The sequence below is a fragment of the Maylandia zebra genome, linkage group LG15 (genome assembly GCF_041146795.1).
Source record: "Maylandia zebra isolate NMK-2024a linkage group LG15, Mzebra_GT3a, whole genome shotgun sequence".
Taxonomy (NCBI): domain Eukaryota; kingdom Metazoa; phylum Chordata; class Actinopteri; order Cichliformes; family Cichlidae; genus Maylandia; species Maylandia zebra.
The window spans coordinates 21,342,922-21,358,454 of NC_135181.1; the positions used below are offsets into that span (position 1 = coordinate 21,342,922).

Sequence of the window (15,533 nt, forward strand, 5' to 3'; positions counted from 1 at the left end):
GGCATTCACAACCCGCTAACCCCAAAGTTTAACCTTCACAAGTAAGTGCCAAACCCTAACACTAATGTAAAATGAATTCTATCTTACATTATAAAACTAATTCTTCAAAGAGAGACATTTAAATGACAGCCAAAATATTTTGACTTCTAAAAGACTGACACCTGAAAAAATTTTATGAATACTTAAAAAATGTATTTTCTTCCTTCTATAATTGTTGCATCTTTGTAGTGTGCAGTGTGTGTTATTCAAACTTGACATTGTTACTAACACATCCTCACCATCATTTTCATTTTCTATGTAGTGATTTTGATCAAAACCACCTTTGAATGGTCTTCATATTAATAAAGGTTATGAGCATTTTCTAAGTCCTTCAGAAAAACCAGGGTTCAGTTAAAGACATGTACATTTCATGTCCTTAAAAATGTTACTATTGTGCAGTGATCTGTCAGTGCATTTATATTAAGCAACTTCTCATCTATTTTCATTGTAAATGGCAGTGTCTGCTATTCCTGCACCACAGTAGAAAGAAACAATGACACACAGTTGATTGTTGACTTTTATGATACAATTAGACTGAAGCTGGAAGCTGCGTGGAGAACCCTGATTTTACTGAAATATCATTATTATTATGAGGGTTTTGATAGGATGTGTTTTTCTTACTTTAACCTTTCTTAGGTAGCATTAGGATCATCATATGATCATATGGTCTCATGAGTTGTCCTCTGTTACATGCTTTGTTTTTCAGAAACATTACTACCATTGTCTTGTGTATGTCACATGTAAGGTCAGCTGTTTGTTGTGCTCATGTAAGATTTCTCAACTCTTACTTCTATCATATTTGTAAATTGCTTATATCACAGATTTGAACAAAATTAAATTAAGCCTGATTAATTCCAAAGACTAGGCTGTGTTTCTTTGGTTATAATAAGAAATCGTCTCATCTTCCTAAGTTTTTAATAAAACAGATTTCAAACATCCAGCCAGTTTTAGAAAGATTGCCTCTTCCTGTTTTTGCCTCCACGCCATTATAGACTGTATAGAAAAGATGGACATAGCCAGGAAACAGAAAGTGTTGGGTTTTTTCCACAGTCTCGAATTCATTATTTGCTGCACAGCAACATCTTGTCAATGATAAAGTAGTCACACCCTATCACTCAATTAATAAAAACTAAACTAAAATGAATAAATAAACACTGCAACCAAACAGAATTCAAAACAAAAAATAATAAAGACACAAAACTATTCTTGCTTTGACTCAAACCTTTAGCCTATATTTTGTTATACAAAAGAGATGAAAGTGAAATATAAAAAGAAGATAATAAACCTTTATTAAGATAATAAACCTTTATTATCTTCTTCACGTGCTACCTGAAGAGTCAAAGTTTCCAAAACTTTACAGGATTGGCCGAAGAATAATTAGTTCAAAAGGCCAGTCGTTACATCTGAGAACAGATAAATTCTTGAGGTGTTACATGCACTCCAGCTGTGTTTCATAACGATGCAGCAGAAAATAATTAAATTGCTGTGTTTTTAATCACATTTTTTTTCTTCTGTTTTGCTCCAAAATCTCTCATAAACAAGGATTTCGACCTGCTGCCCTTTTGCTGTCCTTGTCAGGACAATGATTAACTAATAACTGAGCTGTCCTATTGGTCCTCCCAACATGCTAAAAGAAGTCCAACAATAAACCAGGAGGTATCTGATCATATTAGGGTCTCACCATGGACCTGAACACAGCAGCTTTCCTCCTTGGAGCTTTGCTCTGCAGTGGTAAGATATTCATCTTTGAATGATAATTATTAATAAATGTATCATAGCCATTGAAGAGGCAGTTGTTGGATTCACTGTGAGAGTGCCTCATCGATATGTATTAGGATCTTAAATGCAGAGTTTTTGTTCACACAGCCACATAAATGTAATGGAAACAGGTCAGAACAGACAGCATTGAATAATCAATTTAAAGCTAAACCTCATGTCTACAACTGATAGATGATGTTAACTGTGGGCTCAAAGCAAAGATGTTTTATATAATGGATGTAATGGATGGAATTTCTCTCAGCCCATCTATGGTCTAAAACGACCTTCTTTAGCTGTCTTTTATCTGATTGACTATCTCTTGCAAACAGAAGGTTTGAGTGGAGGTAGGCGGGGCTTCTATGCTAATAGACACACCTGTGTGGCTGTGATGACCAAAATAGAGATATCAACTCTCAATGCCATCATACAGAATGAAAAAATAGAAAAAAAAATCCTGAAACCTAGTGTTTAGAGGAATCGGAAGCGTGAATTTTTCCTTAGTAGGATCATTTGTAAATACATTGACATCCCCATTTGAAAATTTCGACATGCTTAATAAGAGTATCCACCAGTGTAACTAATAATGTAGACTTTCTGATTCAAGATTAGGTCAAATCAACAAAAGAAAGTGATTTCTCTTACATTTTTTATCCTATCTACCTTAATTACATCCCAGTAATGTAACAGAAGCTTAAATAATTTTGGAAATGTTCAGGCAAACAGCAAAGAATAAGCTAACAAATCAATCAGTTAATAAATAAAGCTTTGGGGGATTTTTTTTTTGTGTGTGTGTATGATTGCAGTTGGTGCTACTGAGATAGAGGGCTACTCCAGAACTGAAGGGGCATGGATCCTCTCACTGAATAAACGAATGTATTCAGTCAGCAGTTTGGCCGAATGTGCTACCAAATGCAACACTGAAACCCTCTTCACATGCAGGTAAGTTCATACCTCACACTCCCAATTGTTTTCATCTTGGGTATTAAACAGTGCGCACACACACTACATTTATATACATATGTACTTTTTTTAAAAACAGGACTTTTATGTATGATGAAAACGACAGCGAGTGCTGGACAGCAGCTGCAAACTCTAAAACAGAGAATATCATGCGCAGAAGAAACACAGCTTTATATGAAAAAAACGGTAATGATCTTCAAATTCCTGATATAAGTGATATAAGACTGAAATGTCTGTTTTTGCATTTTATTTTCTTTGTCTCTGGTGACTGTTCTACTCTGGTTTGTGTGATCTTTTTAGTTTTCCTAACATTGTGGTTAATTTTTAGCCAATGTGTCATGATCAATGATGTTTGGACTGTGTCTGCAAACACAGTGGAGCTGAATTGCAAGTTAAACACTACTGTGGTTCAATCTGATTGAATACAACACAATAGTAGAGTCCTGTTGTTTCTTTTTTCTTTTCTTTTCTAGAATATCTCTTAGAATGCGCAAATGGGATAGGAACAGATTACAGAGGAACAAAGTCCAGAACAAAATCAGAACAGGTCTGTCAGAGATGGGACGCAAGCTACCCACACAGGCCAAAGTATGTATTCAACTGATTTAACTTAACCATTTCTTATCTTTTTATTATTATTTTATTTCTATAGAACATTTAATAACAACAAAATGTTGGCCAAAGTGCTGTGCAAACATAAAAATTGCACAGTAACAAATGACATCAATAACAAACGACATCAATAACAAATAACGAATACCAGGTAACAGATGAGTAAGTAGATAGATAGTAACTCTCATGCAGTGTTGAAAGCCAATGAGTAAAAATGTGTTTTAAGATTGGATTTGAAAAGATTGACGGTCGGGGCCTTTCTAATGTGGAGAGGTAAATCATTCCACAATTTCAGCGCCACAACCGCAAACGTCCGGTCACCTCTGTGAACCAGTCTCGACTTAGATGTGACCAAGATCTAAGAGCTCTAAAGGGCATATAACGCTGCAGTAAGTCAGACAGATATTCTGGAGCCTGTCCATTCAGTGCTTTATAAGTCATCAATAAAATTTTGTATTTTATTGATTACATTAATTTTTGTTAATGTTTCTGCTGCAGTTTCACGCCACAGAGCCACCCACGAGCAGATCTGGAGTCCAACTTCTGCAGAAACCCTGATGGGGACAAAGGGGGACCCTGGTGTTACACCACTGACCCCCAGAAACGCTGGGAGCACTGCAACGTACCCAGCTGCTCTGGTAACACACACACACACACACACACACACACACACACACACACACACACACACACACACACACACACATATCTAATTATACTCTAGCAGCTATTTTACATTCAATGGTCTTCATTTGGTTTAATACTAATATATAATTTGGGACAACATTATCTGCTATCCATGGCCCAGCATATCAGATACATCAGGGATTTTCCTTCCCAGAGGAATGTATAGTCTGCAATGGTGAGGACTACAAAGGAAAAATCTCCACCACTGAAAACGGCTTCACCTGCCAACGCTGGGACTCTCAGAAACCTCACAACCATGACTACCATCCCAGCAGGTAAGTGCAAAACCTTTGTGAGTTTAACAAGCCTTTTCTGGATTACTTTCTGGATACTTCTTCTTATACTCTGTGCAGTCTACCACAAAAATATCTTGAGGAGAACTACTGCAGAAATCCAGATGGAGATCCCCGACCATGGTGCTTCACCACTAGCCCATCCAAACGGTGGGACTACTGCGCCATACCGCGCTGCAGTAAGTCTCCATTTTTAAATGTTTCCTCATTAATGAACCACAAAAAGGCTTTCACAGCTGTTGTTTGTTGCCCAGCGTGTTCTTCTGCAACACAATTAGCATGATGGTCATAAATTAAGAATGTCATGTGCAAGAGTTGTTGCAGACAAACAAATATATTCATGTTCCAATGAAACCAGACATTCAAACTTCATAGTTTTTGTTGCTCAATCTATTTACAGGCAGCAAAGTATTTAAATTCAGTTTATTCAAGTTCAACTAATGTTATAGTGACCTGCTATTTTAAGTACCATGATTAAATCCAATCAAGGTGCAGAGTTAAGCAGGCAACATTTATTTCAGGTGTTCTTTATTGATGGCAAAATCCCAATTCAGCAGCTTGTAGACAAAACACAACAGCCCATTCAGAAATCCATGTTGAATAAACATTGAAATATATATATTTAGATAAACTCAAGCTACCATCATCCACTGCCAGAAACTACTTAAAAGTATAAGTAAAATGAATAACAGAAAAGGAAGAATAGAACTAAAGGAGACTTTATGTAAATGAAGTTGTAAGAAAGTATAAAAGACAACAAAATACAGACAATATGCTTCACTTCTTTTTTTGCTGGATTGTACATGAAATACATCTTTTCTTCCGTCTTCAGCTGCTGAACCTTCCACCATTGTCCCAGAGGTCGACTGTGTCACCGGGGAAGGTGTAGCATACCGAGGAACAATTGCTGTAACTGAGTCTGGCAAAACGTGCCAGAGCTGGTCGGCTCAGGTGCCACATAAACACAACCAGTCCCCAGAAAACTACCCTTGCAAGTAAGAGCTGTATCCAGGAATTAATGTCCATCCTAACGTGGTGAACCAAATATTAGTGGGAGTTTTTGTCAATAGTTTTCAGCTCTAGTGTGTGTAGCACCTACGTGGAGTCATTACCTTGGTTATTAGGGTAATCGTGGCTCAAGAGTTGGCAGTTCGTCTTGTAAAATGAATAGTGGAATTGTAAAGCGCTTTGAGGGTCTTGAAAAGTGCTATATAAATGCAATCCATTATTATTATCCATTGGTACTGTATATGAGTAATTTTGGGCTAGTATCAGAAGATTAAGAACGACCCTTAGAGCTCTGGTACATGAACAGCAGAGGAACCAGACAAACACTGTTGTGTGGCTTAAAAGTACTTCAGTGATGTTAAGCCTTTTAAAAGAAATTTGTGAACAACACAGGATTACAACAGGTTTTAACAGAACTTCAAGTATAAAAATTTCCCCCAAAGTAGCAAAAAAATAGAATAAAAATAAAATTGTGAACAAGTAAAAGATTAGTCTTTTTAAGTTCAAATGTTACCGGTGGGGTCCATGACAAACGGATGTATTGCAACAGAGTCCGTCCGATGAGGAGTGTGTGTGTGTGTGTGTGATTGTCTGTAAACCACCGCCTCTGTTCAAAGATGGTCGCTCACAGTGGACATAGATGGCTTCTTTCACTCCTCTTTCAAACCATCTGTCCTCTCTGTCCAAAATGCCAATGTTCACATTTTGGACAGAGAGGACAGATGGTTTGAAAGAGGAGTGAAAGAAGCCATCTATGTCCACTGTGAGCGACCATCTTTGCGGGGGTTTACGACACCAACTCTCTGCCATCTATAATCCAGTTTTGAGTTCCCTTCCCAGACGCCTTAACGTCCACTCACATCCTGGGCCATCTGACCTCAGGAATTCGCATGATAAGGTGGGGCCAGGTTTCACAATGAGCTCACCCGAAACTCTGGCTGATTGGGACCCACACCCAGTTTCACACCTTGGCTCAGGCGATTAGAGGATCATCAGGGGTCCTTTTGTCCCTCTGTGGGGGGATACTCCCACTAGGTTTATATCTGGGACTCTCCACCATTTGACCTTAGAACTGAAGAAGCTTCTCGGATGAGAGGTGAAACGTCTTCAAGCAACTTAAAGAAGTCCAGACGCTTTTCTTTGCAAGCTCCTTTGACTTATTTTTATATTAAGTAAACACTGCATACTTTTTATTTAAAAAGAACTGTAAAAAGAACAAAAAAGAAAATGTTTAATATTACTTTACATTAGATGGTTTGAAATGTTCATTGAATTTATTCAGTAACATTTATGAGAAAAATATGAGAAAAGAAAGAAGAAATCTCTTCAAAATTATTTTTTCAGTGCAAATATGTTTTCATCTTCTTTGTCAGAGGTCTGGATAATAACTACTGTCGTAACCCCAACAATGAACTGATGCCCTGGTGCTACACAACTGACCCCAGCAAACGCTGGGAGTACTGCAACGTGCCACGGTGTGGGGTTGCACGCACACAAGGTATAGTGTTAGTTAATCTATCTCGTCCTTGTGTTTCAAAAATGAGTGAATCTCCCCCCTTTCAATATCCCTTGCTGCAGGTGATCCAGTGATCCCCCCAAATGAGGAAGACTGCTATGAAGGGAACGGTTTCAGTTATCGGGGCATAACATCAGAGACCATCAGTGGAAAAGAATGTCAAAGTTGGAGCTCCATGACTCCTCACAGACATTACAAAACTCCAGAAGCCTACCCTGATGCGTAAGTATTAAACACATTCAGTTTTTATGGCTAACACAACAGGATGACACAAGAGGATAAGACAGCTGACCTTGAGAGGGGGAAAAAAATTATAAAAAAAAAACTATATTCTAACACAAACATGAACCAGGAATTCATCACTACATACAAGAAGAATGTTAGTATGCTGAAGATGTACCTTAAACCTATGTGGTAAAATCCATGAATTTTAATTTTTGAAAATTTTTAGCAGTCAGAATTCTGACTGGCAAAAAACCAAAAAACAAATTTTCCAACCCCAATTAGATCCATCTATTTATTAAGCCCCCTCTCTGGGCTTAACTCTATATGTAACTCTATAACTCTATAAAAATATCTTGTTTAATAGGTTGATGTCTTAAAGTTTCAGGGGCTTTTTTTTTTTTTACAACAGGGACCTCAGAGGGAATCTGTGCAGGAACCCTGACGGGGACCAAGCTCCCTGGTGTTTCACTACAGACCCCGCAGTCCGCTGGGAGCACTGCAACTTGAAGAGATGCTCTGTCAGACCTTCAGAAGTCAGTTCTCCTCGGCCACACATCACCTCCATTGCCATCCAGACTCCACCGGAAAAAGGTGAATCAGCTTTAAGTGTCACATGTTGTGCTTCCTTGCCAGTTTGTTTGACCTTTCATTTACTTCCCCTGTTTCGCTGCGGCTGTTTTAGACTGCAAGATCGGAAATGGAGCGACATACCGAGGTCCAACCTCTGTTACTGCGAATGGTGTGACATGCCAGGCGTGGAGTTCTCAGACTCCTCACAGTCACATCAGCTTCACCCCAGAGACTCACCCCACCAAGGGTCTGGACGGCAATGTAAGTGCGTGGGTGTTGCAATAAAAACTCTTTGTGGTAAGAACAGATTTTTTTTCTAGCTTCTAACTTCTCTGTCCACTATCAGAGCTGCAGAAATCCAGACAACGATATAATTGGACCGTGGTGCTACACTACTGATAGGGACAGGATATGGGAACACTGCCAGATCCCTGACTGTGGTATATGAACATTGTTTGTGTTGGCATTCAGATTCAGTGTGTTTTATTTTAATTTGTTACCATCTACCAACCTTTTTAACCACTCTATCAGCATGAATGATGCTCAGTCTGAACTGCAGACTGTAGTAACCCTTGCTTTCTATTCACTCATCTCAACCTGGGTCTGATTCTATCCACATGTGTTCTGGTATTCTAACCATGTTAACAACAGTCAATATCTCATTTAGTTCAATGAGATTAGCAACTATCAAACAAATATTGTTTTGGTCAGAGAAATTCACACATTGTCTCAACAATAAAAAATCTCTGTCTCTATCTATGCTGCACCGCTCTATCATGCTACTATAAATCCCATTATTTAGAAGTGGAAATAGGACTAATACCTATTTGCAGCTAGTAGGTGCCAGTGATGATAATAAATATTTTTTTCTCTTTGGACTTCAGATAATTAAAGATAAAGACAAATGGCAGTAAGTGAATGTGAAGAGCTGACTTGTTTGGGAGAGCCAAATCCTGTTCAGCTCTGCTGAGAATCCAGGCAGACAGAGTTGGAACTTTATTTTGATCGGCACACTATGTGCAAAGACACACAATCATACCATCATGGGAAAGATGGTAGTGGGCAGACTTTCTAAAGCCAGTGAGTGCAGTGATACAGGCCAGGTACACATATGAAAATATCCATCAGAGCAGGATCAACAACAAACCTAAAAATACTTCTCAGAACTGTTCAACAGTCTGTGCAGCTGTACTTCTGCTGCAGGTGTACCATGGCTTTTTGCAATTCAAACCAAAACAAATCACCCCAGACAAACAGATTAGGACTTGACTGAGATGATACCCACTGACCTCTAGCTATTTTCCACTCTGGAAAACAAAACACTTCTGTCCAGGCCTCAAACCCCATGTTTGTTCTCCCCAGTAGTGGTAAATACACAAAAGTAAAACTTAATTTAACAGTAAAAAATTGCTTACAAAAACACAAACCATTCGTATTTGTTAAATTATACCTAAATAGAAGGCATAGAGTGATGCTAAATGAGGCCATAAGAGCCAAAGCCAAACCAAAAGAGCAGAATCTCTTGATCTCAATAATGTGTGGAGACTGGAGCCTGTCCCAGATTTCAGAGGGTAAAAAGTGCAGGATTACCACATAGAGATGTCCAGTCTTTTTAATCTACAGTAACCTAAAATGCAATGGAACATGTTCACACAGCCAGCTGATGGATCCCAGCACATGACTTTGACACTGTGAGGCAATACATGGTGCTGCTGAATTATTGTCCAGCTAACCAAGACATGCTAGAGATACCAGATAAAATCCATTTAGTGAGTAAAATGGATTAATAAACCTATTTTTGTGCAAACTTTTCCATTGGCTTGTTGCTAATGAGACTATAAAGTTTAAAGTTTAAACTAATTCAGTGTTTTTGTTTCACTCATCTTCTGAGAATTCATGACAATGAACTACTGCTTTATAGTTGAAATGAAGTGCGGAACACCAGTAATCAAACCAAAACGTTGTTTTAGTCGTCTTGTCGGCGGCTGCGTGTCGAATCCTCACTCATGGCCCTGGCAAATCAGCCTCCGAACCAGGTGAGAAAATAACACCAAAAGGACTTACATTCATAATATAACATGTACAGAGTAATTTAAATACTTTTGACTGTTAACTGTAAATACTGTAAAGACTTGTTCTTGTAGTTATAGAAATAAATACATTGAATGTTAATAGTGATATGTTACAGTATTTTATATTGATTTTGGCCTGGGTTTTGTTTGTCTGTTCACTTTTTAGTTCATTTGTTTTTGAAAGCAAGCTGCTGCTGCATCTCGTCTGTATTGTGAAAGAAACACCTGTTTCTCTTTCTACTAGTATAGGAAAACATGTCTGCGGAGGAACTCTGATCGACCCTCAGTGGGTCCTTTCTGCTGCTCACTGCTTTGAGAGGTAGGAACAGGACCACCATTAACAATTAAAATCAAATTCTGCAATAACTCAAACAGTGATTGATTATTCCACCAGCTCCATTTGGCCTTCAGCCTACAAGGTATTCCTGGGTATCCACACGGAGAGAGGCAATGAGCCATCGAAACAAGAGAGGAGACTTGAGAAAATAGTAATGGGACCAAACAGAGCAGATATTGCTCTGCTTAAACTAGAGAGGTCAGTATGGGTCTAATCATCCTGGGTCAGCTATTAATGATATTACACAAACAACTTGGTGCAGATCTGAACTTTGATCTTAGCTAACCTGAAGGACTGAAGCATGGATGAAATATGTGTTTTTGAAAGTATTAACACTGAGACTCAGCTACCAGACTTGTTAGAAAACAGGCTCTCATACTTTAATCCAGCATACAGATACTGTCTATTAATTATTTAGTTATCCATCTGATATTACAATTATCACAATATCTATGAAAAGAAAGTGTGAAAAAAAAAAACAATAGTGCTATCAGTCAAATTCATCTATAATTAGCCGTGAATGGGTAGCACCGTCTATTACAGCTTGCTTATACTATCATAATAGTGGGGTAATAAGGTGGAAACGAGTAGCCAATAATGTGGAAGTAATGTATAAGTGTTATGTTGTATGAAGAGTAATCATACTGGAATAATATTACATTAAAATGTATGTAATTGTGTAATAATATAGGAGCAAAAGTATCCCCATGAGTTAAACCAATTAGCAATAGCTTAGTGACAAACTGGTAACAATATGATACATACTAGCAATAAAATGGTAACACCCATGCATTAAAATTGTTATATTATATTATGTGATATTAACTTATTTACATTTGGCTCAGTGTCCCAACCTTTTTGGAACGGAGTATGCAGAAAAATAAGTAACTTGTTGACACGAGTTTAATCTTGTGAATGCCATTAAAGATATTTGCATTTCTTTCAGCCCTGCTATAATAAATGATAACGTGCAGCCAGCTTGTCTCCCAGAAAAGGACTATATAGTTTCCAGTACAGCAGAGTGTTTTGTAACTGGATGGGGTGAGACTCAAGGTACGTCACATAGATGTGTGCTTTTTTTTTAATGTCTGTGGATCTTATTGTAATGACAGAGTAAAAACTGACTGATACAAACTGATACAAATCACACGTTTATGTGCTTTTAATCAAAGTTTGTTTGAAGCCACATCTGGTCCTCATAAACATAGGTGGGACATCAAGTAGGCAGGATTTTCTTGTTGATAATAGCCACTGTTTCACAAGTTTTATTTTCTTCTGTTTCATTTGAAGTTAGTTTTTTCCTAACAAAGATGTATTAGTGCTATAGTGATACCCATTCACATCTTTTTCTAGCATTTTTGTTCTTGATTAAAGAAAATGTTTAAAACAAATGTTTGAAATGTTTTCACAGTTGCTTTACAACTCATGATACACTGTAAGCTGAAAAACTCATTCGCACACTTTAGAAATGCCAATGTAGAGATGATTGACACAGAAGGAAAATCATTGAGTGCAATGAAAACCTTTCACCAGCAAGTGGCAGGATTTGAACAATAAGCTTTACTGTGGCTCTATATCGACCAGCAATAATTACTATTTTTGAACATAATTTCTAATTAATGATTCTTTGTTAATTAAACACATTACATCTTGGACAGGGAGGTTTAGCAGTTTGGTCAACTCCACTGTACATGTATTGCTACACATCTTATGATGATGGCCATGAGGAGGAGGAAGGTAATTGCACACAGGTGTGTTGGCAGGTACAGGAGGCGATGGTGTCCTGAAAGAGGAGGGTTTTCCGATTATCGAGAACAAGGTGTGTAATCTACCAGAATACCTGAATGGCAGAGTTCAAAACAACGAGATGTGTGCCGGATATATCGAGGGAGGAGCGGACAGCTGCCGGGTATGAAAAACACAAACCTATGAAAACTGGGGAATGTTTATAAAATGTGTGTGTTTTACTTCATCTTACTGACCTGACATATTTTAATAGATTTCCAGAAACTAATGACTGAAAAAATCAGATATATAAATGTTTCATTTGTTTACAACAGTTCAACATAGAATTTAGTAATAGTAATAATGTTTCTATAGTAAATTCAAACAGTTAATTATTCTCCACCCATCCATCCATCCATCCATCTTCATCCGCTTTGTCCGAGGCCGGGTCGCGGGGGCAGCAGCCTAAGCAAAGAGGCCCAGACCTCCCTCTCCCCAGCCACCTCCTCCAGCTTATCCGGGGGAACACCAAGGCGTTCCCAGGCCAGCCGAGAGATATAATCTCTCCAGCGTGTCCTGGGTCTGCCCCGGGGCCTCCTCCCGGTGGGACATGCCTGGAACACCTCACCCAGGAGGTGCCCAGGGGGCATCCTTGTCAGATGCCCGAACCACCTCAGCTGGCTCCTTTCGATGTGGAGCAGCAGCTGCTCTACTCTGAGCCCCTCCCGGATGGCTGAACTTCTCACCCTATCTCTAAGGGAGAGGCCAGCCACCCTTCGGAGGAAGCTCATTTCCGCCGCTTGTATTCATGATCTCGTTCTTTCGGTCACTACCCACAGCTCGTGGCCATAGGTGAGGGTAGGGACGTAGATCGACCGGTAAATCGAGAGCTTCGCTTTTACACTCAGCTCCCTCTTCACCACGACGGACCGGTGCAGCGTCCGCATTACTGCAGCTGCAGCCCCAATCCGTCTGTCGATCTCCGGCTCCCTTCTCCCATCACTCGCGAACAAGACCCCGAGATACTTGAACTCCTCCACTTGGGGCAGGAACTCATCCCCGACCCGGAGTGGACACTCCACCCTTTTCCGGCTGAGAACCATGGCCTCAGATTTGGAGGTGCTGATCCTCATTCCCGCTGCTTCACACTCGGCTGCGAACCGTTCCAGTGCGAGCTGGAGCCCCTCACCCGATGAAGCCAACAGAACCACATCATCTGCAAAAATCAGAGATGAGATTCTGAGGCCACCAAAGCGAAAGCCCTCCGCCACTTGGCTGCACCTAGAAATCCTGTCCATAAAAATTATGAACAGAACCGGAGACAAAGGGCAGCCCTGGCGGAGCCCATCACCCACCGGGAACGAGTCCGACTTATTGCCGGCAATGCGAACCAAGCTCTTGCAACGGTTGTATAGGGATCGAATGGCCCGTTAATGTAATTTAATATAAACTCAAAGATGCTTTGACATTTGTGAAATTTACAGATAAAATGACCAAAATCAAATAACTTGCATGTGGAACTGTACAATAATCCAATACTTGGAAAAATCTGATTGTATAACAGGTAATTTATGCTTTTGATACGAATGTTTAATTATATTAAATAAAACCTGTTAGTCCAGCTAAAACTACACATACTTGTTTTAACTTTTTACATCCGTTCTTCCATATGTGGTTTATACAGTAAGGATTTTCTGAGTACATTAACATTCCAAGTCGTAGCTTTAATATGAATAGGTTTACATCAACATAGAAAGAACTGTGTGGGAAAAATGGCAGTTTTAACATGGCGTACCCAGTTGCAAGGGTTTGTTGCAGGGATATGTTGTCCTTGAAAAAGAAAATTAAAAAGAGCTCACTCATAGTTTGACATCTTTCAAGCTGAAGTTGTCAAACAGTATGAGGAGTAATGATGTGGCTATGCAAATGAAAAATATAAGAATCAAATATTATGAATTTGCTTTCTTACACATGCATTTGGGGAAAACCGGCTTGGGCTATATTTCACAGCTGTCCTTTCTTACATGTAGCACTCAACAGGCAAGCAGTTTCAAATACTGAAAATTCTTCAAGTGTGTGAGGTGAAAGAGCTGCTTTGATGGAGCATACAGAAAGTAGTAAACTCACTTTGGTGAATGCAGTGGTCAGCTGTTTGTGTCATTCAAACATCAATTTCACTCGAGCAACAAACAGACTTTTCACTATTTAGCTGGGAGGTTAAAGATCAGACATTTTTTGTCAGGTGATTCTGCAAAAGTTCACAGAGGAAGTTCTTTGGTTTGCCAGAGTTATTGGGGTTCTTTCCAGAAAATTATTATAGAAATGTTGGAGAATTTCAGTCAACCCGAGTAGCACAATTTAAAGACAAAGATCAAAGGTTATTTGCATGGCTGCAAAGAGTGTCATCAACACTCTTGAGGATTTAAGTAAACACTTGACTTTGTCTATTGTGTGTTAAAAAGGCTAAACAGCACACATCACTTTCAGTATTGGCACAAACATATTTTGATTAAACATACACATTCATTAGACATGGAAACGTGGAAAAACAAGCCCAAATATTTACAGTGTGGACTGTAGACATAGAAAATTTGTGTTGCTTCTAAAATGGATGGGAAATAACTAAATACGAATGTTTTGTTTTTGTAGTTTCAGGTATTTGGCTTATTTCCTGAGCCATTCTCACTTTTACCCCCATCATTTTAACACAAATATGTTTACTTTCTAAGAAAGAGATTTTTAATATTCCAAATAGTTTGTTTATTTGGCAAATATGCACTAGTTTATTGCTTACACAATAATGCAGAAAAAACCCAACTTCCTTCGTGTTTCCTGCTCTTTTTTAGGCTGGTTTCAGCAGCTGTTAACTTAAACATAATCAAAAACTGTAGTTATTTCTACACATGTGTTCTCCTCCTGTAGGGTGACAGCGGTGGTCCTCTGGTGTGCTATGAGCAGAACAAGTTCGTCGTGCAGGGTGTCACATCGTGGGGTCTGGGCTGCGCCAATGCCATGAAACCTGGTGTCTACGCTCGAGTGTCTAAGTTTAAGGACTGGATAGACACAACCATCAAAGCCAACTAAAAGCTATCATCTGCAGTGTGTTTACTGAGGATGTCTTAACCTGTATATATTGTTCTGCTCTGGCAATGATTGACTTCATGACATGGAGTTTTTCGGTTTTCTATTCTCTCCTGAAGTGGATAGACTAAAAGCAGAGCAGCTTACTGGTTTCAAAAGCAATGAAAATGTTTCTGTAACAGGTTAAACTTTTTTTTTTTTTTTTAGAAGCCATGCTTTACAGAAAATGCATTACAAATCTACTTCTTTGTGGTTACATTGAGTGAAATACAAGATAAAGATTCAGTTGTTGTTTCCTACTTGATTGTGTGTGACTTAATTTAGTTTTAAGACATTCCTACAGTTTAACCAATTGGTGTGTGTTATCTGTCTTCATAGATAAAGCTGGGTGTCATCAGCATAGCAGTTAAAATGTATACTATGCCTTCTGATGATACTGCCCAAGGGAAGCATGTATAAGCAGAATTGCTCCTAGCACAGAATCCTGTGGAAATCCATAATTAACCTTAGTGTGTGTGAAGAGGACTCACCATTAGAATGTAAAATATGTGTTGTGTGTTCTTTCCATAGCTCAACATCCCTTACACCACGTATTGTCTGATCATAGCGCCAAAGTTCACGACCTTCAACTACCTGACTGAGCTTCAACT

General features: G+C 38.9%; 1 protein-coding gene across 2 annotated transcripts; it reads left to right on the forward strand.

Annotated features, from left to right (window-relative positions):
• Positions 1-1,681: 1,681 nt before the first annotated feature.
• LOC101468568 (plasminogen-like) lies at positions 1,682-15,163 on the forward strand. 2 transcript variants are annotated; one of them, XM_023153334.3, is made up of 19 exons: positions 1,682-1,770; positions 2,601-2,736; positions 2,837-2,943; positions 3,231-3,345; positions 3,868-4,007; positions 4,211-4,331; positions 4,410-4,528; positions 5,182-5,344; positions 6,731-6,855; positions 6,936-7,095; positions 7,508-7,689; positions 7,781-7,929; positions 8,015-8,108; positions 9,590-9,704; positions 9,985-10,059; positions 10,135-10,275; positions 11,024-11,130; positions 11,841-11,986; positions 14,725-15,163. In XM_023153334.3, exons 1-19 carry the CDS (start codon positions 1,722-1,724, stop codon positions 14,884-14,886), a joined length of 2,406 nt encoding a protein of 801 aa, XP_023009102.2. In that variant the 5' UTR covers positions 1,682-1,721; the 3' UTR covers positions 14,887-15,163. The 2 variants fall into 2 exon arrangements, with proteins under 2 accessions (XP_023009102.2, XP_004550727.2); XM_004550670.5 differs by having other exon boundaries at positions 4,178-4,331; positions 14,725-15,162.
• The last annotated feature ends 370 nt before the right edge of the window (positions 15,164-15,533 follow it).

Coding starts and splice junctions, on each gene's coding strand:
- LOC101468568 (XM_004550670.5), top strand. CDS start 1,722: ATGGACCTGAACACAGCAGCTTTCCTCCTTGGAGCTTTGCTCTGCAGT. Junction 7,096..7,507: donor CCAGAAGCCTACCCTGATGC/GTAAGTATTAAA, acceptor TTTTTACAACAG/GGACCTCAGAGGGAATCTGT. Junction 10,276..11,023: donor GCTCTGCTTAAACTAGAGAG/GTCAGTATGGGT, acceptor CATTTCTTTCAG/CCCTGCTATAATAAATGATA.